General features: G+C 38.9%; 1 protein-coding gene across 6 annotated transcripts in view; it reads left to right on the top strand.

Annotated features, from left to right (window-relative positions):
* The window catches only part of GFM2 (GTP dependent ribosome recycling factor mitochondrial 2), a 62170-nt gene that overhangs the window by 30481 nt on the left and 4927 nt on the right, over positions 1-26762 (top strand). For 5 of the 6 annotated variants that reach the window (XM_038530850.1, XM_038530851.1, XM_038530852.1 and 2 more), the window contains 8 exons: positions 1680-1760; positions 3731-3879; positions 5129-5269; positions 5354-5453; positions 7468-7657; positions 17036-17112; positions 20221-20359; positions 25282-25461. In XM_038530850.1, the coding sequence (XP_038386778.1) occupies positions 1680-1760; positions 3731-3879; positions 5129-5269; positions 5354-5453; positions 7468-7657; positions 17036-17112; positions 20221-20359; positions 25282-25461 (1057 nt within the window). Of the gene's footprint in view, positions 1-1679; positions 1761-3730; positions 3880-5128; positions 5270-5353; positions 5454-7467; positions 7658-17035; positions 17113-20220; positions 20360-25281; positions 25462-26762 lie in introns of those variants that run through there. The other variant, XM_038530855.1, reaches the window with a different exon arrangement.

Below are 26762 nucleotides of genomic sequence, written 5' to 3'. Positions count from 1 at the left end.
CTGTGAAACCTCCAAATCAGAAGAGTGCTGGCAAGGATATGGAGAAACTGTAGCCTTTGTGTACTGTTGGGAGGAATGAAAATGAGGCAGCCACTGTGGGAAATGGGTGGGTGGGTGGGGGGGTTACTCAGAAAACCAGAAAATAGAATTACCATATGATTTAGCAGTTTTACTTCTGGATGTATAGCCAAAAGAACTGGAAGCAGGGTCTTGAAGAGATAATTGCATATCCTTATGCATAGCAGCCTTATTCATAATGGCCAGAAGGTGGAAGCAACCCAAGTGTTCATCAACAAGATGAGTGGATAAAATGTGGTATATACATATAATGGAATACTATTCAGCCTTAAAGAGGAAGGCTGTTGATACATAGTACAATGTGGATGAACCTTGATGAAATTATGCTAATTGAAATAAGCCAATCACAAAAACAAATACTGTAGTGATTCCACTTTTATATGAGGTATTTACGGTAGTCACATTAATAGAGACAGAAGTTAGAATCATAGTTGCCAAGGGTTAAGAGAGTGGAGGTTGAGGAGGAATTTGTTGCATGGATCAGATTTTTTGGTTTTGTGGATTGGAAAAGTTCCAGAGTTTAGTTTTACAACAATGTGAATATATTTAACACTATTCAGCTGTTCAGTTAGAAATGGTTAAGATGGTAAATTTTATGTAATGTTTATGTTATATTTTACCACAATTAATTTTTTTTAGAGAGTAAAATTAATGTGGACTAGAATCAACTTCCTGTGTTCTGGAGGTGAATAGTGATAATTACTGTATACTTATGTATGTCCTAGAAAGAGGATTTGGTTATTTAATTCTTGTCCTATGAGGTAGGTACTAGTATTATCTGCATGCATAACCAAGGTAAAGAGGGATGATGTAACCTGACCTAAGATTTTGAACAAGTTAGTAAGTAGTGGAGCTACTCCAGAAGCTGTGTTTAACCATCATATCTGCTGCTTTTCAGTAGAATGATTAGTTATGTTTCTACAGTAGTTAGCAGTTAGAAGTGTGTTTTTCTCCCTCAAGTTTGAATGTTTTGCTCCCTTGTACTTTCACAAACTTTTGAAACTTTTATTAAAGTTATTGTCAGCTGAATTCTATTTCATACAGGCAGATGATTAAGAACATGAATTAGATAATTGCATTTTTATTGCTGAAATGATGCCTTTGATCCCTACCCCACCCCCAACTTAAATCTGTTCCCTCAGTGCAGGATTACAATAAGATGAGTTATTTTAATTGGAGTGCCTTAGGAGATGTGAACATTTATAATGTGAAAGGACTACCAGGTGAAACTTTATGAACTAAGACTTCCAAATTTATCTAAAAACAGCAATCCATCATATATATTATCACTGATGGTAAATTTTGTATCTTCTTTTGAGCACTCTGAGTAGATAGCACTTTATTGACATACTTTATCTGGCTATTGCTTCCATGAATAATATAAGGAACTCATAATAGCCTATCTTCAGCTTTTAATCCCTTTTCCTTTCCTTTGAAAGAAGCAGTATTTGTCTCCTGAGCAGATGTGGAGAGTTCCTTGACCTGGATAAGATAGATCATGTAGCTGTCTTGAAATATTTGGATAATGCACATTTATGGTATTTGGACTTAACAGCTGTGACAATAAAAGTAAGTTACAGAACTAAAACCTTTTTTTATAGGTTGCAGATTTGGATGATGAATTTGCTGACTTGGTTTTAGGAGAATTTAGTGAAAATTTTGATTTGCTACCAGCTGAAAAGGTAAATTTTATTCATTTGCTTTGAAATTTTATTAATCAGATGTGGTATGATTTTTGTCTCATGTGTCTTGTTTTTTTCAACTTTGCATAGCATTAGAAAGCATTAGGAGAAAAAAAAACATTAGGAGAACTTTAAGGTAAAGTCACTATTAATACAAGTACTTAAATAATGATAATGATTTGCTTTTGTCATATATACTTTACAAAATCAGAAATTGAATCTTTACTGCTGTTGAGTCAGCATAAGCTAAATGTTCCTTCTTTGCAGCATTTTCATTGAGATCATTTTTCTAAGTAGCTAAGGTAAATTACAGGTAGAAATTTTGTATTGAAAATTTGTTTTATAGACTGCTGCAAGTGATTATTTTTCTCATTTTTTCTAAATATGATTTAATTTTTCTTGGAAGCTCATTACAGGTCTTTAATTTTTTGTTTTCTTTTCAAATACATTAAGCCAGACAATAGCCATGTTAAATAGTGGTAGTCATTGAATTAGGACAGATTTCTTCAAGGCATTTCTGTTATTTTCTGCCAGGAACCTTACCCCACAAATTTGGCAAACTTAATTTTTAGTTTTCTTTGTGAAACAAGAGTTACACAGTTAAAGTTGATTTTTGTTTTGTTTTGTTTTTTAAGTAAACTCTGTGACCAATGGAGGGTTGAACTTAGGAGCCTGAGGTCAGGCCCTGAATGCTCCACCAGCTGAGTCAGCCAGGGACCCCCTGCAAGTTACATGTTTTTAGGTGGTGGTATGTGTAATGGGGACCAGGATGAGCCCAGCAAAATTACTTACTTTTCACAAAAGGAATTAGGAAAAACATGAGTCTCTAGATTAATTTTGAGACCTTGAAGTTAGAAACAGAAAAAAGTATTTTTCTTTTGAATGCCTTAATTACAGAAATTATTTTTTGTTCAATGTTTAATTTTTTTATTTTTTTTTAAATTTATTTATGATAGTCACACAGAGAGAGAGAGAGAGAGAGAGAGGCAGAGACATAGGCAGAGGGAGAAGCAGGCTCCATGTACCGGGAGCCCGATGTGGGATTCGATCCCGGATCTCCGGGATCGCTCCCTGGGCCAAAGGCAGGCGCCAAACTGCTGCGCCACCCAGGGATCCCCTTGTTCAATGTTTAAATGTTAGGTGTGATGTTTATTGTGCCTTATAGTTGCATAACATGATTTCTGTTTTCAAAAGCTTATAATCTGAGATAGAATTGACCCACCATGTCTCTTATCAATAACTTGCAAGCGCACCCAAGTTTTTCTAGGTTTTTGAGGTCTTTCAAATTTGATTTCCACTTTGATTTTTCATTTTTCTTTGGATTTGATTGGATGTGGGTCTGATTCCTTTGAACAATTATAATTCATAGTTACATTTTTAATTTCTGGTCAGTTCCTCTATTAGACTATAAATGCTAAATCAGAAGTATATTCAAGAAATATTTTTAGGGGATCCCTGGGTGTCGCAGCGGTTTGGCGCCTGCCTTTGGCCCAGGGCGTGATCCTGGAGACCCGGGATCGAGTCCCACGTTGGGCTCCCGGTGCATGGAGCCTGCTTCTCCCTCTGCCTATGTCTCTGCGTCTCTCTCTCTCTCTCTCGCTCTCTCTGTGTGACTATCATAAATAAATAAAAATTAAAAAAAAGAAATATTTTTAAACCTACTTATTCGAAGTAATTTTTCTAGCTTCTGGGGATTTAGCAGTGTTTTTATGGGACTCGTTATAATGCTTATATGGATTTTGTATTCTAGTGGGTGGGGAGACAGACAATAAACCATAAATACATATCCAAGATACCAAATAGTGATTAATGTTATAAAGAAAAGTAAAGAATAATAAAGCCAGAAAGAACAATGGAAGTGTGCTAAGTAGTTCTGTTTTGCATAGTTGTTGGGGAGGTCATCTAATTCTGAGTTACTTTGGTCGAGGCCAGTATACCGCACACAGAATACTTCTATCTCTGCCTTATAGCTACAGACTGCAATACACAGAGTAACCCTGGCTCAGACAGCAGTGCCTGTGCTTTGTGGAAGTGCCCTGAAAAACAAAGGGGTCCAGCCCTTGTTAGATGCTATTACTATGTACTTGCCTTCACCCGAAGAGCGCAACTATGAATTTTTGTAAGTATGCACGTGTTAAATTAAAATCTTACATCCTTGAAAAAACAGGCAGATAGGTCTTGTTTCACAAAGAGTAGTTGAATCATCATTTTTGAATAACATTGGCAAAGAATAAATTATAAATAATACAGAACTCTATGTTACTTGAAAGGGACATTTGTCATTATCTCTTGTAACCTGCTATGTTTACAGATAGAGGTAGAATATGTGGCTTTTTTGCTGTATAAAAGTAGAAGTGTTTACTAAGCTGTCTTATTTTTTTTACAAAACAGTATGGGGGGATGTTTGATAAATATTCTGTAACTATGTTTATACTAGATTTCAAGCTTTTTAATAAGCTCAAAATACTTTGTGGCTATAAAGAAAGGTCATCGTTTTACTTTTGTTGCTAACAGCTTTGTACTTAGTGATAAATCCTCTAAAATCTGCGTGAGCATTGTACAAAATGGCAGTTAGAAATGGGCTTTAATCCTTTAAGTAGAACATGAATCACTTTACATGTCTCTCAATTGGAGAAGCATTAATGGTAAAGTGATTATGAGCTTGGACTGTATGCTGTCTGGATTTAAATTCCAGGTCTTCCAAGTTATTTAACCTCTTACCTGTAAAATGGCAGAGAATATAACATATACAATAATATTTAATAGAAGTGTCTCACCTACTTTGAGTCATGGGCTCCTTTGAAACTGAGGAGAACAGGGAGCTTTTCCTTAGAAAAATGTGCCTGTTTGTAAAATTTGGTAATTTCATAAGGATTCGGGTTTTCTGAAACTTACTAATGCACACTAATTTAAGGACATCAATCTGTGAGAATCTTGGTCGTGTAAACAAGTTCAAGTTTATAGTGTAGATTTCTGTGGTTATGCAACTGGAGAGAAAGTGGGAAGGAGTGAAAGTAGTAATTGGAAAGTACCTACCTTATATGTATACCGTGTGCAGGCTTTTGTGAGTAGTAGTATGATGTCCCTAGGTATATTTTCTGAGGAATTAACTCTATGCATTGGAATTATTTGCAAGTAGAGGTAATATTTGTGAAAGGATCTATTATTTTAGTTTTGAGGAATAATTTAGTCCAGTGGAGGAAGGGAATTGTAGTCAGTACTGACATTATTTAATCAGTCTGAGTAGCTAAACTAGAAGATAAGAGGGAGGACATTAAGGTTAGGTTTGTACAATGATTCTGATATGATCTTCATAGAAACATGAGAAGTGTATTTTAAAGGCTTTTCTGTAATGTCTTAATTTATAGGCAGTGGTATAAGGGTGACTTATGTGCCCTGTCATTTAAAGTTCTTCATGACAAGCAGCGAGGACCACTGGTGTTTATGCGCATTTACTCTGGCACGATAAAACCCCAGTCAGCCATCTATAATATTAATGGAAACTGCACGTAAGTAGCAGCTTAGGTTATTTTGTAAAATTGTACTCATTTCTTTAAAAATTCTTTTACTAATATGAGTGATGATTTTTACAGGGAGAGAATAAGCCGTCTTCTTTTGCCATTTGCTGACCAACATATAGAAATCCCTTCACTGACCGCTGGTAATATTGCTTTGACAGTTGGCCTTAAACATGTAAGTGACCAGATGGTTTCTCCAGGAAATACTAACTTAAATGCTTAGTTGAAAGCAGATATTTTGATGTAACAAAACCCCACAATCCAAATAGCATCAGTAGGGGGATAATGAATATTGTAGGCCTAGTCATCAATGTGGCTGAATTTCATAATAGAAGGAAAGAAGATTACAGAAGACTATAAACAGTATGGAGTATATTCACATGAAGTTCAACTTCGAGTAAAATAATATACTATTCATGGTTACATACCTGTGTTACAAGTTTAATAAATATTTTGTTACTGGGTTTTCTCCTGTTTTGATCACTGCTGACAGTTTAACCTCATAACTGATCCAGATAATAACTGAAGATATTTTGCTAATGAAGGAAGGCTCCTTCCTGAGAAGAATCCTTCCTGAGGGCAAGGATTTTAGTGTCTTTTCTTTATCTTTAGTCCCTAGATCAGTGCATCACACATAGTAGGCAGTTCATAACTTTCGTCAGGTAAATGGATGAAAATAGTTGATGTATGTGTTTTTGCTAGGTTAAAACTATAAAGACATTTCATTTATATATGGATTAAATTGAATACATTTTCTCATTAAACTTTGGTATATTTGGCATTTAGGATAAACATTGTTACTTTGAACATTTTTTAATCTCTTAATGATTAATTGATGGATTCAAGATCTCTTAGTATAAAATTTCAACAGTCCAGGGCACTTGGTGGCTCAGTCAGTTAAGCATCTGCCTTTGGCTTGGGGTCATGATCCTATGGTCCTGTGATCAAGTTCCACATTGGGCTCCCTGCTTAGTGGGGAGTCTGCTTTTCCTTCTCCCCTTATCCCTTCCGCTTTCTCACGCTGTTTCTCACAAATAAATAAAAATCTTTAAAAAAAATTAATAAAATTACCACAGTCCAAATATTGGACTTTCAGCATTGAAAATATCCTCTGTCTACCCAAAGGCAGGAGCTCCATGTACATATTTGGAGTTACACAAATACATTTGAACTATTGCTTCAGTAGGAATATCTATTTTTTTTTAAGATTTTATTTATTTATTCATATAGAAAGAGAGAGAGAGAGAGAGAGGCAGAGATAGGCAGAGGGAGAAGCAGGCTCCATGCAGGGAGCCTGATGTGGGACTCGATCCCGGGTCTTCAGGATCACACCCCAGGCTATAGGCGGTGCTAAATTGCTGCGCCACTGGGGCTGCCCGGGAATATCTTTACAGAGAAGGAAACTGGCACCCAACTTTATAATATTTAAGTTTAAAAGTGAAATTACAGATTTATTTATTTATTTATTTATTTATTTATTTATTTTTGAAATTACAGTTTTAAAAAATAACGAGTCTATTAAGAAGCTATCAATTTTGCATAGAAAATTCTGGTTTATTGCTTATTTTAGTTAATAGATTTTCTGTAAAAGAGCAAAAAAATTTTTATATTTTTTAAAGATTTTATTTTTTTATTTATTTATGAGAGACACAAAGAGAGAGGCAGAGACGTAGGCAGAGGGAGAAGCAGGCTCCATGCAGGGAGTCCAATGTGGGACTTGATCCCAGGACCCCAGGATCATGACCTGAGCTGAAGGCAGACGCTCAACCGCTGAGCCACCCAGGCGTCCCCAAAATAATTTTTTATTGGTGGGCAAACTCTAGAATGGACTTCTAGTAGAACTAGCTTATTTTGCCCTGATTGAAAATTTAGGAAGGTACATTTGTTTTACCAGATGAATTTTGGATATGGGGGGGGGGTCTGTGTGTGTGTGTGTCTGTGTGTGTGTGTGAGAGAGAGAGAGAGAGAGAATGTTTTATTGTTAGGATTTATTATAGCAGCATTTTGGATAGAATTTTTACTCAAATTTACCTATGCAAAGTTACAGCGAGTTTTATGAATTTGTCTCTGTTTTAAGTTCTGTTGAAAGTGTCACATGAAAATTTTTCCTGTTTGGTGAATCTTGGTGGAAGCTGAGTGCTTGCCAAGAGCTTTTTTTTTTTTTTCCAAGGCATCTTGTTTGCTTACAGACAGCCACTGGAGACACCATTGCCTCATCCAAGTCCAGTGCATTAGCTGCAGCTCGTCGAGCCGAAAGGGAAGGAGAAAAGAAGCATAGGCAAAACAGTGAGGCAGAGAGACTTTTATTGGCTGGGGTGGAGATTCCAGAACCTGTTTTCTTCTGTACCATAGAGCCTCCATCAGTGGCTAAGCAGCCAGGTACAAATAGTTTTGATGTATTAATTAGTGCTCTGATAATTTAGATAGAAATAGTTATGTTATATCCTCAAAAGGTTTCTTACATGATTGAGTTCAATTTTATCAGAATTTATGGATAAGTATTACTTGTGATTAGTCTCATTTATTATTTAAGATGCTTTGATTTTTACAAACTTATTTATTTTCTTAGATATTGGCCATTTTTTGCATATCCTGTTTTTCCTTACTCTTGTTCTTGTGGTACTGTCTGTGGCATTATAAGTAACCAGCGTCGGGACTGCCTTTCCAGTTATATTAATAGACAGTTACCAATTTATAACTGATTCATTTTCTCATCACCATTTATAAAATACTCCTTTTCCTTTCTTCCTCACCCAACCCTTAGGACTCAGTGAAGATATTACATACTCTGGTTAAAGTTGTTTGACCTTTTTGAGTGTTGTGTACTTCATTCTTTAGCCTGTTTCCTCAGAAATCTTCAATGGCTCCTCATTATTTACAGCACAAATTCAGACTCCTTAATATGGTATATAAATATGATTTCAGCTGTATTATTTCCACTTAGCTTTGGCTACATATTACAGAAGCCCCCCAAATAACAGATATTTTAATGAAAAGTTTATTTCTCTCCCTTGTAAAATATGACTTGAATTGGTAGCCCAGGGTCAGAGGGTGGCTCTACCAGGTCACTAGGCACCCAGCCTCCAGTTTTTCCGCCTTGACTCTGAGTGCATAGCTCCAGTCCTTAGTTACAGCACAATGGCTACTAGAGCCTTTGGCATCACAGAGTAGTTCCTGACAGAGGAATGGAGTAAGGAGGAAGAAGATGTGTTCCTTTTAAGATTCCTTCTTGAGTACTGAGGACGAAAGAAAGGGGAAGATCCTTAGCCAAATTAGGGGTTCTAGTTCCTCACCTGTGGAACTGGAGTTCACATGAAAGAAGTCTGAGTACTGGTCTAGGACAGCCCCCTAAATACTGGAGGAAGCTAAGTCTCTGCTTCTCTAGTTGGCAAAGAAATCGCAATTAAGCTAAAACAAGTGTAGCAGCAGTTTTCTTGTCACCTTAAAATGCCATGAGGTCAACTAAGTGTAGTCTTGACTCCAGTGGAGGAGGATCAGACTGCCCATTTACATTAGACCCCAAACAAGATATCTGAGTTTTTAAAAATATGTTTGAAAGTCACTTCAAACATAATGTGAGCACATGAATTCAAATTGTGGGATTGAGGTTAAATTATACCGGCCAACTTTAAATTTCCTGCCTCAGCTTTAACTCCTTGAGGAGAAGTTTGGTGTCCAAACTAAGTCTCCGGGCATTAGCTTAGAGGTCCCAAGCCCCACTGGGCAGGGGATGTCCTAGAGTCCTCCTTAGACTTCTTTCAAACAGATCTCCACATTCTTTTTTCTGGCCCTCCATTGTATTTAACCCATAATCGTGTTTTTAGCACTTGACACCCTGTTTTCATCTCAATACACTCCTGAAGGATAGATTTATAAGTGTTTTTGAATGAATTTATTTATAATAAATTTTCTGTGTTTTCATTCCAAAAGCTACAGTGTCATAAGCTTGCTTTCTTTCTTTGAAAATCTGAAGATAAGATACTATCTAAAATAATGCCCCTTAACTTTAACGTATATAATACATCTCTTGGAATTCTTGTTAAGTGCAGACTCTGATTCAGTCTGGAACCTGAGATTTGTATTTCTTTTTTTTTTTTTATTGGTGTTCAATTTACTAACATACAGAATAACACCCAGTGCCCGTCACCCATTCACTCCCACCCCCCGCCCTCCTCCCCTTCTACCACCCCTAGTTCGTTTCCCAGAGTTAGCAGTCTTTACGTTCTGTCTCCCTTTCTGATATTTCCCACACATTTCTTCCCCCTTCCCTTATATTCCCTTTCACTATTATTTATATTCCCCACATGAATGAGAACATATAATGTTTGTCCTTCTCCGACTGACTTACTTCACTCAGCATAATACCCTCCAGTTCCATCCACGTTGAAGCAAATGGTGGGTATTTGTCATTTCTAATAGCTGAGTAATATTCCATTGTATACATAAACCACATCTTCTTTATCCATTCATCTTTCGTTGGACACCGAGGCTCCTTCCACAGTTTGGCTATCGTGGCCATTGCTGCTAGAAACATCGGGGTGCAGGTGTCCCGGCGTTTCATTGCATTTGTATCTTTGGGGTAAATCCCCAACAGTGCAATTGCTGGGTCGTAGGGCAGGTATATTTTTAACTGTTTGAGGAACCTCCACACAGTTTTCCAGAGTGGCTGCACCAGTTCACATCCCCACCAACAGTGTAAGAGGGTTCCCTTTTCTCCGCATCCTCTCCAACATTTGTTGTTTCCTGCCTTGTTAATTTTCCCCATTCTCACTGGTGTGAGGTGGTATCTCATTGTAGTTTTGATTTGTATTTCCCTGATGGCAAGTGATGCAGAGCATTTTCTCATATGCATGTTGGCCATGTCTATGTCTTCCTCTGTGAGATTTCTGTTCATGTCTTTTGCCCATTTCATGATTGGATTGTTTGTTTCTTTGGTGTTGAGTTTAATAAGTTCTTTATAGATCTTGGAAACTAGCCCTTTATCTGATATGTCATTTGCAAATATCTTCTCCCATTCTGTAGGTTGTCTTTGAGTTTTGTTGACTGTATCCTTTGCTGTGCAAAAGCTTCTTATCTTGATGAAGTCCCAATAGTTCATTTTTGCTTTTGTTTCTTTTGCCTTCATAGATGTATCTTGCAAGAAGTTACTATGGCCGAGTTCAAAAAGGGTGTTGCCTGTGTTCTTCTCTAGGATTTTGATGGAATCTTGTCTCACATTTAGATCTTTCATCCATTTTGAGTTTATCTTTGTGTATGGTGAAAGAGAGTGGTCTAGTTTCATTCTTCTGCATGTGTATGTCCAATTTTCCCAGCACCATTTATTGAAGAGACTGTCTTTCTTCCAATGGATAGTCTTTCCTCCTTTATCGAATATTAGTTGCCCATAAAGTTCAGGGTCCACTTCTGGATTCTCTATTCTGTTCCACTGATCTATGTGTCTGTTTTTGTGCCAGTACCACACTGTCTTGATGACCACAGCTTTGTAGTACAACCTGAAATCTGGCATTGTGATGCCCCCAGATATGGTTTTCTTTTTTAAAATTCCCCTGGCTATTCGGGGTCTTTTCTGATTCCACACAAATCTTAAAATAATTTGTTCTAACTCTCTGAAGAAAGTCCATGGTATTTTGATAGGGATTGCATTAAACGTGTATATTGCCCTGGGTAACATTGACATTTTCACAATATTAATTCTGCCAATCCATGAGCATGGAATATTTTTCCATCTCTTTGTGTCTTCCTCAATTTCTTACAGAAGTGTTCTATAGTTTTGAGGGTATAGATCCTTTACATCTTTGGTGAGGTTTATTCCTAGGTATCTTATGCTTTTGGGTGCAATTGTAAATGGGATTGACTCCTTAATTTCTCTTTCTTCAGTCTCATTGTTAGTGTATAGAAATGCCACTGACTTCTGGGCATTGATTTTGTATCCTGCCACGCTACCGAATTGCTGTATGAGTTCTAGCAATCTTGGGGTGGAGACTTTTGGGTTTTCTATGTAGAGTATCATGTCATCGGCGAAGAGGGAGAGTTTGACTTCTTCTTTGCCAATTTGAATGCCTTTAATGTCTTTTTGTTGTCTGATTGCTGAGGCTAGGACTTCCAGTACTATGTTGAATAGCAGTGGTGAGAGTGGACATCCCTGTCTTGTTCCTGATCTTAGGGGAAAGGCTCCCAGTGCTTCCCCATTGAGAATGATATTTGCTGTGGGCTTTTCATAGATGGCTTTTAAGATGTCGAGGAATGTTCCCTCTATCCCTACACTCTGAAGAGTTTTGATCAGGAATGGATGCTGTATTCTGTCAAATGCTTTCTCTGCATCCAATGAGAGGATCATATGGTTCTTGGTTTTTCTCTTGCTGATATGATGAATCACATTGATTGTTTTACGGGTGTTGAACCAGCCTTGTGTCCCAGGGATAAATCCTACTTGGTCATGGTGAATAATTTTCTTAATGTACTGTTGGATCCTATTGGCCAGTATCTTGTTGAGAATTTTTGCATCCATGTTCATCAGGGATATTGGTCTGTAATTCTCCTTTTTGGCGGGGTCTTTGTCTGGCTTTGGAATTAAGGTGATGCTGGCTTCATAGAACGAATTTGGAAGTACTCCATCTCTTTCTATCTTTCCAAACAGCTTTAGGAGAATAGGTATGATTTCTTCTTTAAACGTTTGATAAAATTCTCCTGGGAAGCCATCTGGCCCTGGACTCTTGTGTCTTGGGAGGTTTTTGATGACTGCTTCAATTTCCTCCCTGGTTATTGGCCTGTTCAGGTTTTCTATTTCTTCCTGTTCCAGTTTTGGTAGTTTGTGGCTTTCCAGGAATGCGTCCATTTCTTCTAGATTGCCTAATTTATTGGCGTATAGCTGTTCATAATATGTTTTTAAAATCGTTTGTATTTCCTTGGTGTTGGTAGTGATCTCTCCTTTCTCATTCATGATTTTATTAATTTGAGTCTTCTCTCTCTTCTTTTTAATAAGGCTGGCTAATGGTTTATCTATCTTATTAATTCTTTCAAAGAACCAACTCCTGGTTCTGTTGATCTGTTCCACAGTTCTTCTGGTCTCGATTTCGTTGAGTTCTGCTCGAATCTTTATTAACTCCCTTCTTCTCTTGGGTGTAGGATCTATTTGCTGTTTTTTCTCTAGCTCCTTTATGTGTAAGGTTAGCTTTTGTATTTGAGTTCTTTCCAGTTTTTGAATGGATGCTTGTATTGCGATGTATTTCCCCCTTAGGACTGCTTTTGCTGCATCCCAAAGATTTTGAACGGTTGTATCTTCATTCTCATTAGTTTCCATGAATCTTTTTAATTCTTCCTTAATTTCCTGGTTGACCCTTTTATCTTTTAGCAGGATGGTCCTTAACCTCCATGTGTTTGAGGTCCTTCCAAACTTCTTGTTGTGATTTAGTTCTAATTTCAAGGCATTATGGTCCGAGAATATGCAGGGGACAATCCCAATCTTTTGGTATCGGTTCAGACCCGATTTGTGACCCAATATGTGGTCTATTCTGGAGAAAGTTCCATGTGCGCTTGAGAAGAATGTGTATTCAGTTGAGTTTGGATGTAAAGTTCTGTAGATATCTGTGAACTCCATCTGGTTCAGTGTATCATTTAAAGCTCTCGTTTCTTTGGAGATGTTGTGCTTAGAAGACCTATCGAGTATAGAAAGAGCTAGATTGAAGTCCCCAAGTACAAGTGTATTATTATCTAAGTAGTTCTTCACTTTGGTTAATAATTGATTTATATATTTGGCAGCTCCCACATTCGGAGCATATATATTGAGGATTGTTAAGTCCTCTTGTTGAATAGATCCTTTAAGTATGATATAGTGTCCCTCTTCATCTCTCACTACCGTCTTTGGGGTAAATTTTAGTTTATCTGATATAAGGATGGCTACCCCTGCTTTCTTTTGAGGACCATTCGAATGGTAAATGGTTCTCCAACCTTTTATTTTCAGGCTGTAGTTGTCCTTCTGTCTAAAATGAGTCTCTTGTAGACAGCAAATAGATGGGTCCTGCTTTTTTATCCAGTCTGAAACCCTGCGCCTTTTGATGGGGTCATTAAGCCCGTTTACATTCAGAGTTACTATTGAGAGATATGAGTTTAGTGTCATCATGATATCTATTCAGTCTTTGTTTTTGTGGACTGTTCCACTGAACTTCTTCTTAAAGGGGAATTTTAAGAGGCCCCCTTAAAATTTCTTGCAGAGCTGGTTTGGAGGTCACATATTCTTTTAGTTGCTGCCTGTCTTGGAAGCTCTTTATCTCTCCTTCCATTTTGAATGAGAGCCTTGCTGGATAAAGTATTCTTGGTTGCATGTTCTTTTCATTTAGGACCCTGAATATATCCTGCCAGCCCTTTCTGGCCTGCCAGGTCTCTGTGGAGAGGTCTGCTGTTACCCTAATACTCCTCCCCATAAAAGTCAGGGATTTCTTGTCTCTTGCTGCTTTAAGGATCTTCTCTTTATCTTTGGAATTTGCAAGCTTCACAATTAAATGTCGAGGTGTTGAACGGTTTTTATTGATTTTAGGGGGGGATCTCTCTATTTCCTGGATCTGAATGCCTGTTTCCCTTCCCAGATTAGGAAAGTTTTCAGCTAGAATTTGTTCAAATACATATTCTGGCCCTCTGTCCCTTTCGGCGCCCTCGGGAACCCCAATTAAACGTAGGTTTTTCTTCCTCAGGCTGTCGTTTATTTCCCTTAATCTATCCTCATGGTCTTTTAATTGTTTGTCTCTTTTTTCCTCAGTTTCCCTCTTTGCTATCAACTTGTCTTCTAGGTCACTCACTCGTTCTTCCACCTCGTTAACCCTCGTCGTTAGGACTTCTAGTTTGGATTGCATCTCATTCAATTGATTTTTAATTTCTGCCTGATTAGCTCTAAATTCTGCAGTCATGAAGTCTCTTGAGTCCTTTATACTTTTTTCTAGAGCCACCAGTAGCTGTATAATAGTGCTTCTGAATTGGCTTTCTGACATTGAATTGTAATCCAGATTTTGTAACTGTGGGAGAGAGGACTGTTTCTGATTCTTTCTTTTGAGGTGAGGTTTTCCTTCTAGTCATTTTGCTCAGTGCAGAGTGGCCAAAAGCAAGTTGTATTGGGAAAAAGAGAAAAAGAGAGGAGAGAAAAAGGAAAGAAAAGAGAAAGAGAAAAAAAGGGAAGAAAAAGAAAAAAAAACGAAAAAAAAAAAAAGGAAGAAGAAAAAGAGAAAGAAAAAGAAAGGAGAAAAAAAGGGGGTGGGGGAAGGAAACAAATCAAAAAGCAAAACAAAACAAAAACAAAAACAAAAACAAACAAACAAAAAAAAGAACCACCGGGGAGTATCTTCTGATTCTGTGTACTTTAAGTCCCTTGGCTTCTCCTGGAAGTTGTCCGTCTAGCTGGTGTTCTGAGGGAGGGGCCTGTTGTGCTGATTTTCAGGTGTTAGCAGTTGGGGGAGCTGCTGTGCCCCTGCCTGGTGCAGGGCTCAGTGGGGGTTGTTTACCCCGTGAGGCCGCAGGAGGAACAGCCCCAGTGGCGGGGCAGCTCTGGAAACCTGGATTCAGCTCCGGCAGGAACTCCGTCTGCAGGGCCTGGAGGCTCCGGGGCGGGGCCGCTGATGTGCTCAGCTGGGGCAGGAGCGTCCTTGCTGTCCTGGGCCCTCCCGGCCTCTGCCTGTCCCGGGGGAGGCCGGATCCTGGGCTGTGTCCCGGCGCCCTGTGCTCCGGGGCCTGCGCTGTTGGATTCGCGCTCCCGGGCCGCGCAGCCCCCTCCGCGGAGCCGCCGCCCGAGCCCCCCGAGCTGCTCCTGGAACCGCGCAGCCCCCTCCGCACGGAGCCTCTTCCTCTGCCCGAGCCCCTCCGAGCTGCTCCCGGGGCCGCGCAGCCCCCTCCGCGGAGCCGCCGCCCGAGCCCCTTCAACTGCTCCAGGTCCCGCCGTGCGCGCTGCAGCCCTTAGGGAGCTCGGCGCACTCTCCTGGGCGCGCAGTTGCTGTTACTGTCCCAGGGAGCCCGAGGGCATCCCCGCCCTCCTGGGTCCTGCTCCAACTCCCCACGAGCCCCTTTCCGCCCGGGAAGGTCGGTGCAGCTCCTGCTCCTCCGGGACGGGGCTCTCCTGTCCTGGGGACACTCGCCCCGGCCTCAGCCCGGCTCCTCGCGGGGCCCCTCCCCCTTGGAGGCCTTTGTTCCTTTATTCCTTTTTCCCCGTCTTCCTACCTTGATAGAAGCGCGAACTCTTCTCACTGTAGCATTCCAGCTGGTCTCTCTTTAAATCTCAGGCCGAATTCATAGATTTTCAGGATAATTTGAAGGTTTTCTAGGTAGTTTGGTGGAGACAGGTGATTTGGAGACCCTACTCTTCCGCCATCTTGCTCCTCCTCCTCCCGAGATTTGTATTTCTAACAGGCTCCCGGTGATGCCGGTGTTGCTGGTCCTTGGACCCGACTAGAGGATGTCAGGAGTCTAGAAGAGCACGATGCAATAGAAATACAATATCCACTTTAACCTAAAATTGTCTTAGAGCCACATAAAAAAAAAGTTAAACTGGCAAAATTAATTTTGATAATGTATTTTATTTAACTCAGTTTATCAAAAACAGTACCATTTCAACATGTAATCAACATAAATTAATGAGATATTTTACTTTCTTTTCATATTAAGTCTTTGAAACCTAGTGTGTATTTTATACATAGAGCACATGTCAGTTTGTACTGGTAATATCCTAATGAGTCGGCTATTGACTACTACTTGGACAGTGCATGTCCAGAAGTTTGTATTCCTGCTTTATGTCCCTAAAACCACTTTAAATGTGTGGCTGATGAGGTTGGTTCTTTAATCCATTGCTCAACTCTTCAGCCACATTTTATGTCTGTGAAACTTCTAACATCTCTTGTAAAGAGGGACAATACATTTAACAGTTAGTTGATTGTATTTAAATGTCATATGACTTCAGAGCCCATATTTAATGTAAATAGTCTTATTTCCTCTTTGGGTGCGATAATTCAGCATGGAATGATCATATTAGCATTTCTTTCTTCAGTTTAATTTAGTTTCCTTTTGTCAGTTTCTCAATATTGCTTCTGTTTCTGAAGGCATTTTGCTCTTTTGTCAGCTCCTAGATTGATCTATGGTTACTGTCCAAATTAAAACTCTTCAGTGGGGGATCCCTGGGTGGCGCAGCGGTTTGGCGCCTGCCTTTGGCCCAGGGCGCGATCCTGGAGACCCAGGATCGAATCCCACATCAGGCTCCCGGTGCATGGAGCCTGCTTCTCCCTCTGCCTATGTCTCTGCCTCTCTCTCTCTCTGTGACTATCATAAGTAAATTAAAAAAAAAAAAAATTTAAAACTCTTCAGTGGCTTCCCAGTGTCAATACAGACTCTTCACCTCAGCTTATGAAACCTTATGTGATATGATTCCTGGCACACCTTCACCACCTCATCTGATGCTGCTCCCCCTTTTACCCACTAATATCCAGCTACTCTGGCTATATCTTGTTATTTTTCCTTTAGCAGTCTGTGTCTGGTATTCTTTTTCTTCAGGATTTTTTGTGCCCTCATTTAAGTTATCTTGGAGAGGCCTTTTGCAAATCATTCATTCTCAGATAACCTCCTATCACTATCTTACTATCTTCTTTTGTTCTCTATAAAGCATTTATAACCATTTGAATTCTTTTTTTTCAAAGTTTGTTTGCTAGTTCATTCTTTCCCCCTTTAATACTTATTTTACATTATTTAAAAAATGAATTGTAGAGATAACAGTTACCGTTTATGCTCTAGATTTGGATTATGCATTGAAATGCCTTCAGCGTGAAGATCCCAGTTTGAAAGTGAAGCTAGATCCTGACTCTGGACAGGTACACATTTTATTAATTAATCCCAGAAATCCTTCAATAATAGCATTTGTGTGTGTGTATGTTTGTGTGTTTAAATGCATAGATCTAAAAGAGCTTGATTTGGGCCTCTGAAAGAAAAAATTTCTCTCATAATACAAATTTCTGATTAGAACATTGACTGTCAAGCTGTTAGTTTCTCAATACAATTACTTACACTTCACTTTTGTAAACCACTCTTTATCATTTCAGCTTTCCAGAAGACAACCTTTTGTGAAATTTTGAAATAAGGTTCAGCCCCAAGACAAAGCCTTGAGCCTTTAATGCTAAGGCTTATAGACTCAGCATACAAAAGGGAGGGTGCACAGGTGCTTTTAATGTCACTGTGGGGGAGCAGTGACTGCTTACACCCTAACAGAGTGGGAGGAAGTAAAGCTAAAGTAGGTGGTATGAAGTTTGTGTATGTTATATTACAGTAGAAGGACACATGTTCCATTCTTCATCTTTTAAGAAGGCTGGGTAAATTGTATATAAAATTTTAGAGAAAGTTTCTTTAAAAGATTATACATTTGTCTTTACAGATAAATTGATTTAGTTAATCTGAAAAACCGAGATATTTTATTTCCTAAATGCCAGCTAAATGAGGTAGTGATTTATTAATACTGTAGGATAAAACAAGCAGTTAAAACGAACTTTTTATTTGAAAGAATTTTCATTTAAAAAATGCCAATATTGGGACACTGGGTTGCTTAGCAGTTGAGTGTCTGCCTTTGGCTCAGGGTGGGATCGAGTCCCACATTGGGCTCCCTGCAGGGAGCCTGCTCTCCCTCTGCCTGTGTCTCTGCCTCTCTGTGTCTCTCATGAATAAAGCAATAAAAATAATTAAAAAGTTAAAAATGCCAATATATATATTTTTAATAGCAAATAACACACAAGGATACAAAGTACAAAATTAAAGTTTCCCTTTTTTTTTCATTGTCTTTTACACAGGTGACCACTGAAAATGTGAATAACTTTTCACACTACCAGATGTCTTATGTTTTAAAGCACAATATGTTTTTGCCATATATATTCATATATATATATATGATATATACACACACAAATATTCTAACAAGTCATTCTATTTGTATTCTACAACTTATTTTTCACAAATAATCCAATTCTATAACTTTATATTAAAGTACAAAAATTTTACACAAAATAATCCTCTCCTCTTTCTTTTGTTCCTTACATTTATAGTTCTAGTGTAGCAAAAATATAAAATTAGAACCAGCCAAAGGAAGAGACAAATAGGGCAAAATCTGGGAGGATGCTAAATGCATATCTTCATTCATCTTCAGGGATGTGTTAACCCTCCCCCCCCTTTTTTAAAAATTTTATTTATTTATTCATGAGAGACAGAAAGAGAGAGAGAGAGAGAGAGAGAGGCAGAGACACAGGCAGAGGGAGAAGCAGGCTCCATGCAGGGAGCTGGATGCGGGACTCGATCCCAGGTCTCCAGGATCAGGCCCTGGACTGAAGGTGGCGCTAAACCGCTGGGCCACCCAGGCTGCCCAACCCTTTTTTTAAAGAGTATTGCCAACCAGGGAGGCTCACCCCAGCCCTGTTCAGAGTTCTTACTAAGGCTTGATACACACTGCTAATGTGGTTGACCTGTAGTTACTAGTAAATCCTCTAAGTTGAGACTACACTACCTTTACTCTCCAGGTTAGAACTGATAGGGGCTGTTTCAAAGCCTACATCATAAATCTGGTGGGCGTAGCCTCCAGACAAGCAAAGACACTTTTGTCGGGCAGCATCCTGGCCTAGAGATAATGTACCTGAGAGAGTAGCTGAGAGAAAGGACCATATCTCTCTTTGGGTGAGGTTAATTCTACACTACATAGGTGGCATAGGAGTTAGATTGAGCAGCTATGGGTCCCTTGCACTACACTGTTTCTCATACACAAAGATATTCTTAAGGAATAACCATTGTTCTACAGAAATTTTCTAAAAAGCATGTCTTAATTGGTTTTGATAGAGATTTGACTTGTTCTAACAAAGGCCCTAAATATAACGCTGGTTCAAAGAAGATAAAAGTCAGTTTCTTTGTTGAATAAAGGTCCAAGCTGGCCTGAAAGATTTGACTGCTCACAAAACTGTAAGGTGCCCAGGATGATTGGAAAATGCCCATGTTGTTGGGAATGTTTGGGGAAAAGGTTATCCTATCCTCCAGTTAACAAGATGCTGCCCTCATCTGCATTGCTCAAGGCAGTTTCCTACATCTTTAGTAAGAAAAGGACTTGGGACGCCTGGGTGGCCTAGCAGTTGAGCGTCTGCCTTTGGCCCAGCGGTATGATCCTGGGGGTCCTGGGATGGAGTCCCTCATCAAGCCTGCTTCTCCCTCTGCCTACGTCTCTGCTTCTCTCTCTGTGTCTCTCATGAATAAATGAATAAAAACTTTAAAAAAAGAAAAGAAAAGAGCTTTATTATTTCTTTAAAGGGATAGCCAGAGGTTGCCTGCATCAGTTATACTCATGTCGCATTGACTAGAACCAAGTTATATGGTTGGGGAGTATAGTACTAGCTAGATCCTACTTGCCTGATTAAGCTACCATGTAATAAGGACAGAATAGCACCAATTCACTTTTTATTTTTATTTTTTAATTTTTAAAAAAGATTTTGTTTATTCATGAGAGACAGAGGCAGAGACAGGTAGAGGGAGAAGCAGGCTCCATGCAGGGAGCCTGATGTGTGGGACTCGATCCTAGGTTTCCAGGATTACGCCCTGGGCCGAAGTCGGCGCTAAACTGCTGAGTACCCAGGCTCCCCCCAATTCACTTTTTAATTTTTTTGTTTCTTTTTTTAACTGAGATTTATGCCCAACATGGGACTTGAACTCACAACTCTGAGATCAAGAGTTGCATGCTCTATTGACTAAGCCAGCCAGGTACCCAGCAATTAATTCCCTTTTAATTGACTTCTTCCACTCAGAAAAGTTAAACTGTTTTGAGGAGGAGCCAAAAAAATTTGCAAAGAAACTTAGTTTCTAATTATCAAAAAATAGCATTGATATCATACCTTTATATAGTATTCTATGATAAACATAATTTTTTGATTTTGGTTTTATTTTCTTTCTCTTTTAACCAGACCATCCTATGTGGTATGGGGGAGTTACATATTGAGATTATTCATGACCGAATCAAGAGGGAATATGGACTGGAAACCTATTTAGGGCCTCTCCAGGTAGCATACCGAGAAACCATCCTAAATGTAGTTCATGCCACAGGTAAAAAATAAAACATTTAGACTTTGCTATTTCTCTCTCTCTCTCTCTCTCTCTCTCTCTCTGTCTCTGTCTCTGTCTCCGTCTTTCCAGGATCTGTTTTCTGAAAGCAGGGTTCACATTCACTAGTATCTTGCATCCTTGGGGATAGGTTTTATATGTTTTCTTGTTTTTTTAGGATTTTGTTCTGCTTTGTTTTAACCCAGCTCTCTTCCTTTACCACTCATTACATCAAGCAAATGATAAGCCTCATCAAAGAAGTACGCTTTTCAGTGGTGGTCTTGGGGTAGAATAAGCCCTTGGTGCAGGTGGCTCATGCTAATACTCAATACCAGAATGAGTATAAGAACTTGAAGTCCCTGTGTTATTTTTACTCTACCACTAGAGTGGAAAATAATATCATCTGTTGCTGGTGATGTTCTTGAGAAAGTACAGTTTTATATTTCTGTCCCAAAATTTAAGAATTCTTGTTTTTTCTGTATATGGTAGTTTCAGTTTGGTTTTCTTAAGCACAGAAACATGACAGTCATGCTTGCTCATCCCCCAAGGAGTAAACCTGGATAGATTTCTGGGGGGAAAAAAAAAAAGATACTAAGGATAACTAGGAAAAAAAAAGGATAACTAGATGGAAGTCAGTGATTTATTAGGAAAAAAAAAAAAGGCTGGGTGGTTACTTCTCAGTAAAACTTGAAAAATTAAACAAGCAGAATGTAGGAGCAAATGATCTGAGGATTTCTGTTTTTGGATTTTTTATTTGGAAAAACTAAAATGCTGGAAAAATATAAATCTTTAGTTTTTAAAATTTTCTTAGTGTGTACAAGTTGGGGATTTGGAGGCAGAGAGAGAGAACTTTTTTTAAAAATTTTTTTTATTTGAGTTCAATTTGCCAACATATAGCATAACACCCAGTGCTCATCCCACCAAATGCCCCCCTCAGTGCCCATCACCCAGTCACCCCAACCCCCTGCCCACCTCTGCTTCCACTACCCCTTGTTTATTTCCCAGAATTAGGTGTCTGTCATGTTTTGTCACCCTCACTGCTATTTTCACTCATTTTTGAGAGAGAGAGAATCTTAAGCAGACTCCACGAGCAGCACAAAGTCCGACGCACAGCTTGATCTCATGATTCTGAGATCATGACCTGACCCAAAATCAAAGAGTCAGCTGCTTAGCCTACTAAGCCACCTATATGCCCCTAAATAACATCTTTTTAATTAATGTCTGAACTGGTTAGAACATGATAGAAGTTTCCAGAAGTCAGAAAGGAAGCTGGAGCAGGAATCTCAGAAAAGAAGTCTGCACCAAAGCTACTGGCTATTCTGGAGGTATCTGTAGTAGTTATCTCTTACCTAATACTTGAAGGTCACGTGATCATGCAAATAATGAACTACTAGGAGAGTCTCCATAAAAGAAGAGGACAAGGAAACTTGTTTATATCTGGGGGCAAGAGTCAAAATTTCTAAGAATTTGTAATCATTGGCTTCTGATAGGGTTTTTAGTCTAAATTCATAAGAACCAGGTTTTGGAAGAAAAACTCTAGAGAAGAATTTAGTATAAAGTGCTAATGGAGGGGCAGCCCGGGTGGCTCAGCGTTTTAGTGCCTCCTCAACCCAGGGCCTGATCTTGGAGACCTGGGAGACCCGAGATTGAGTCCCACGTCAGGCTCCCTGCATGGAGCCTGCTTCTCCTTCTGCCTGTGTCTCTGCCTCTCTCTCTCTCCCTCTGTGTCTGTCATGAATAAATAAATAAAATCTTTAAAAAAAAAAAAAGTGCTAATGGAGGGCAGCCTTGGGTGGCTTAGCGGTTTAGTACCACGTTGGCCCAGGGCGTGATCCTGTAGACCTGGGATCGAGTCCTGTGTTGGGGTCCCTGCATGGAACCTGCTTCTTTCTCTGCCTGTGTCTCTGCCTCTCTCTCTCTCTCTCTCCTCTCTGTCTCTCTGTCTCTCTCATAAATAAATAAAATCTTTAAAAAATAATAAAGTGCTAATGGAAAAAACAGAGATAAATGTATCTTTAACCCATTCTGCAAAGAAAATCCCACAGATAAAGGAGTATTAATTTACAATTCAAAAAATATTTTAAAATTACAATATCATGAGAAAAGGCAGTGAGCATAAAAGCAGTAGAAACATCATCAGTCAGAACAGTTAAGGCTTCTCATATTGGAATTATTGGATGCAGAATATAAAAGAAGGATATTTATTTTTGAAGAAATAAAAGATAAAACCTATTAGGAACAAGAGACCATTGGAATAAGCAATAGAACGTTATGGTGTATTAAAAAGAAAGGAAATGCTCAATATCAGTGGGGACAGGTCATAAGCATACAGGAACCAACTTGAAAAAAAAAAAGAAAAAAAAAAAAACAAAAAAAAAAAACAAAAAAAAAAAAAAAAAAGGAACCAACTTGAAGAGGCTCTACTGGCCATATTTGAATGAACTAGAATAGCATTTAAGTCTAATAGGTATAGGCCATTGAGACAAAGTAGGGATTCGTGAGTCCCCTACTAACAATAGATAAACAAATGGGAAAGAAGAGGGGATTCTTCCTTAGAGTGGAATGCCAACTGCTGACTCTTAGATGCTAAGACAGGAGGGTTGGAGTGGGAAAATAGTCATTTTGTAGTTACTGTGATTGTTTAATATTGGGTATCTTGTTGAGGAGCACCATATCTTTGCATAGTCTTTGAAGTGTCTCCGCACAGAGTGCTTATTAGTTGCAAGGTAAAAAAAACCACTAAGTAGATGCTGTAGTAATATGATGCATCACTAATGAGGGGCAGGTTGGCATTGTGTACATCCACAAAATTTTTAAAAGTTAAAAGTTACAACAAAAGTTAAAAGACCAAGTTAAATGGACAACCATAGTATTCATTGATAAGAAGACTAAATATTGTGAAGCCACCAAGTTTACCCAAAGAAGTGTATCAGACATGAGTATATATTATAAAACCACAGTGGTTATGATACTAATTAAGCTAGAAACAGACAAATAGACCATTGGAACACACCAGAAAACCTAGAAGCAGACTACTACATATTTGGAAATTTAATTTATGCCAGAGTGTTATTACAGTCGGCAAAGGATGGATTGACTATTCAATAAATGGGCCTGTGATAATTATCCATATGGAAAGAGATTTAATTAGATTCCTACCCCATGCCATAACCAAAAATCACTTCCAACTGAATCAGAAAACTTAAACGTGGGGGTGCCTGGCTGGCTCAGCCAATAAAGTGTATGACTCTTGAGTTCAGGATTGTGAATTTGAGCCCCACATCAGGTGTAGAGATTATTTAAGAAATAAAATATTTTAAAAACCTAAACATGAAAGAAGAATTGCAAATTTTCCTTATATAGCACAAAAGTATAAAGAAAAAGAAATGCTAATATATGAAAAACAGCAAACCCCAAAATTTTATGAAAGGCAGACCTTCAAATTTTGAAAGTAAGTACAGAATTATCTTACTAACCAGGTTAGGGTAGGACTTCCATAACACCAGAAGTTGAAACTCTGAACCCATCTATATGCTGCCTACAAGAGGCTCATTTCAGACAGACACCTGCAGATTGAAAGTGAATGGAGGGTCCCAGGTGGCTCAGTCAAGTGTCTGCTTTGGTGCCTTTGGCTCAGGCATGATCCCAGAGTTCTGGGATCAAGCCCTGCATTGGGCTCCCTAGTCAGCGGGGAGCCTGCTTCTCCCTCTGCCCTTCCCACCCGCTTGTTCTCGTTCTCTCTCTCTCTCTCTCTCTCTCTCTCTCTCAATAAACAAAAAAACAAATAAAATCTTAAAAAAATGTGAAGCAAAAGAAGTTGCAGGGTACATAATAGAATAGCAAATTCAAAACAACAGAGTGAACTGTATTGTTGAGGAATGCATGCATATGTGGTATGACTGGAAAATCAGGGATGATTGTATCATGATAGTGGTTGCTTTGGAAGGCTTGTAGGTTTCTGGTAATGGTCTATTTCTGAGTAGTTCTAGGTTTCATAAATATTCCCTTTATTTTTAGCTTATGCATATATTTATATATTTTTAAGTAAAAAATATTTCATAATATAGAAATAAGCTTAAAAAGGAATTATAAAGAGGAATTGTAGGTTATAATTCTTAGTTTGAATTTGGGCTATGTGTCGTTCTGTTACACAGTCCCTCACGTAAATACAGCATAGTTTTGGTGACAACTATAGGTTGTTAGCAAATGAGAGATACTTTAAAAAAAAGTCACTAGTTTTGAGAAAAATCATAATGCATAAAACATTACTGGAAGAGGGGACCCCTGGGTTGCTCAGTGGTTTAGAGGCTTGTCTTTGTCCCGGGGCGTGATCCTGGAGTCCCGGGATCGAGTCCCGCATCAGGCTCCATGCATGGAGCCTGCTTCTCCCTCTGCCTGTGTTTCTGTCTCTCTGTCTCTGTCTCTGTGTCTTGTGAATGAATAAATGAAATCTTAAAAAAACATTACTGGAAGAATATGGAATTTAGCAGTTTGTGGGGTGAGAGGGTTAAAAAAGCCTTTTAATTTTCATTCGATAACCTTTTGTACTCTAAATGTTTTACTGTTAAATAACAGTTTTGCAATTAAAAGAATTTCAGTCATGTAAGATATTTCAGAAAGTTTAAATGTGTCATCTGCATATCAAAACTCTGAGATCTTCTTCCATAACACATCTTAACACTGAAGTAACATTAATGAGTGATTCATAGCTGGCTTTTAACATTGGTAAAGACGGAAGCAAATGTTTTCTTGGTAGAACTTTTTACTCTTACCTGTTCATATTGTATTTAGTGCCACTGTAATGTTTTCTCCCACTTTATCTTCTTTAAGACCTTGAACTTGTTGATGGTAATTTTGTGAGTTGTGGCACCTTGATATCTTTTCTGGAACAAATCTGTGAGGTACTATAATCCATTTATTTATAGATACCTTAGATAGAACTTTAGGAGACAAACGACATCTTGTGACTGTAGAACTGGAAGTAAAACCAAATGAAACGTGCTGTGTTACGCCAGTCCTCAAGTATGCTGGATGTGTTAGTGAAGACCTTCCAAAGGCCTCCCAAGAGGCCATTGAAAATGGAATTCACAGTGCGTGCCTCCAAGGTAAGATACTCAAAGAAGAGTAAGCTTTAGTATCACAATCAACCCCTGAGTCGCTCCTAGTATTCTAGATTATTTCAGTCTTTCTTTCTAGCGTTGATAGTGTTTTCTTCTTCCCATTATATGTATGTTACACCCTTTCCATTGTCCCACAGTCCTTGGATATTCTGTTCTGGGTGGGGTTTTTTTTGGTTTTGTTTGATTGTTTTTTCCCCAGTCTTCACTTTGCTTTTCACTTTTAGAGGTTTCTATGGATACAGTTTCTAACTCAGCACTTTGTTCAGCTGTATCCAGTCTACTTAAAAGCCCATCAAAAACATTCTTCATTTATTTTACTGTTTTTTATTTCAAGCATTTGTTTTGGTTCTTTCTTAGGACTTCTCTCTCTCTCTGCTTCAATTGCCCATCTCTCTGTTCTGCATGTGGTCTACCTTGTTCAAGTCCGTAGTAAATCATGTGACATGATCCTTCCAATATCTTTACCATGTCTGGTTCTGATGTTTGTTCTGTATTCATATTGTGCTTTTGCTTTTTAATATGCCTTGTAATTTTTTCTTGGTGGCCAGAAATGATGTATTGTTTAAAAGGAACTGCTGTAAACACACCTTTAGTAATGTGGAGGTAGTGTAGGGGAAGGGAAGCATTCTCTAATTCTAGGATTAGGACTCAGTCTTACAGTGAGCCCATGCCTCAGGACTGGGAACTGCACGCGTTTCCCCCAACCCCACGCCCCCACCCCTACCCTGGTTGGATGGGATGGATAGGATGGCTACGGTAGACTGGAGTTTGGTACTTCACCCAAGTCAGTTAGGTCCTGCTGATGCCCCTGCTGGTTAGGCTCTAGTTAACTAGTTCCTGACAGCAAGCCTTTGTAAGAACAGAGTGCTCTGGAGTATTTCAGTGATTTCCTTTCCCTTCTGTCGGCAGCTTAAGGAGCTTTTTCTCTGACACTTTTGGTAAGAATCTGCTTGAGCTCCTGGAGGTAAATCTCACTGAGTTGTGGGGGTCCCCTTATGATTTATGACTGGGTGCCCCTGGAGTTTTTAACTCCTAAACTTGTCCACACTGAGCTTCCAGCAGTTCATCAATTATAGTTGAGGTTTTCCTACCCTGGCAGTGGTTCCTGGGCTAGTGAGCCTCTACTCCAGGAAGCTGTGACTTCTGTGTTTACTTGCCTTTCGAGTTTTTTGGGGCAGTGGTTTTGTCCTTTGTTGTCTCTCTTATGGATTCCAGAAGAGTTGATTTTTCAGTCTGTTCTGCTTCTTTCTTGCTGGAACAGAGTAACAACTTCTAAACTGCCTACG

This window comes from Canis lupus, chromosome 2, assembly GCF_011100685.1.
Source record: "Canis lupus familiaris isolate Mischka breed German Shepherd chromosome 2, alternate assembly UU_Cfam_GSD_1.0, whole genome shotgun sequence".
Lineage (NCBI taxonomy): Eukaryota > Metazoa > Chordata > Mammalia > Carnivora > Canidae > Canis > Canis lupus.
The sequence above is the reverse complement of the archived record's forward strand: the minus strand, read 5'-3'. Positions and strand labels throughout refer to the sequence as shown.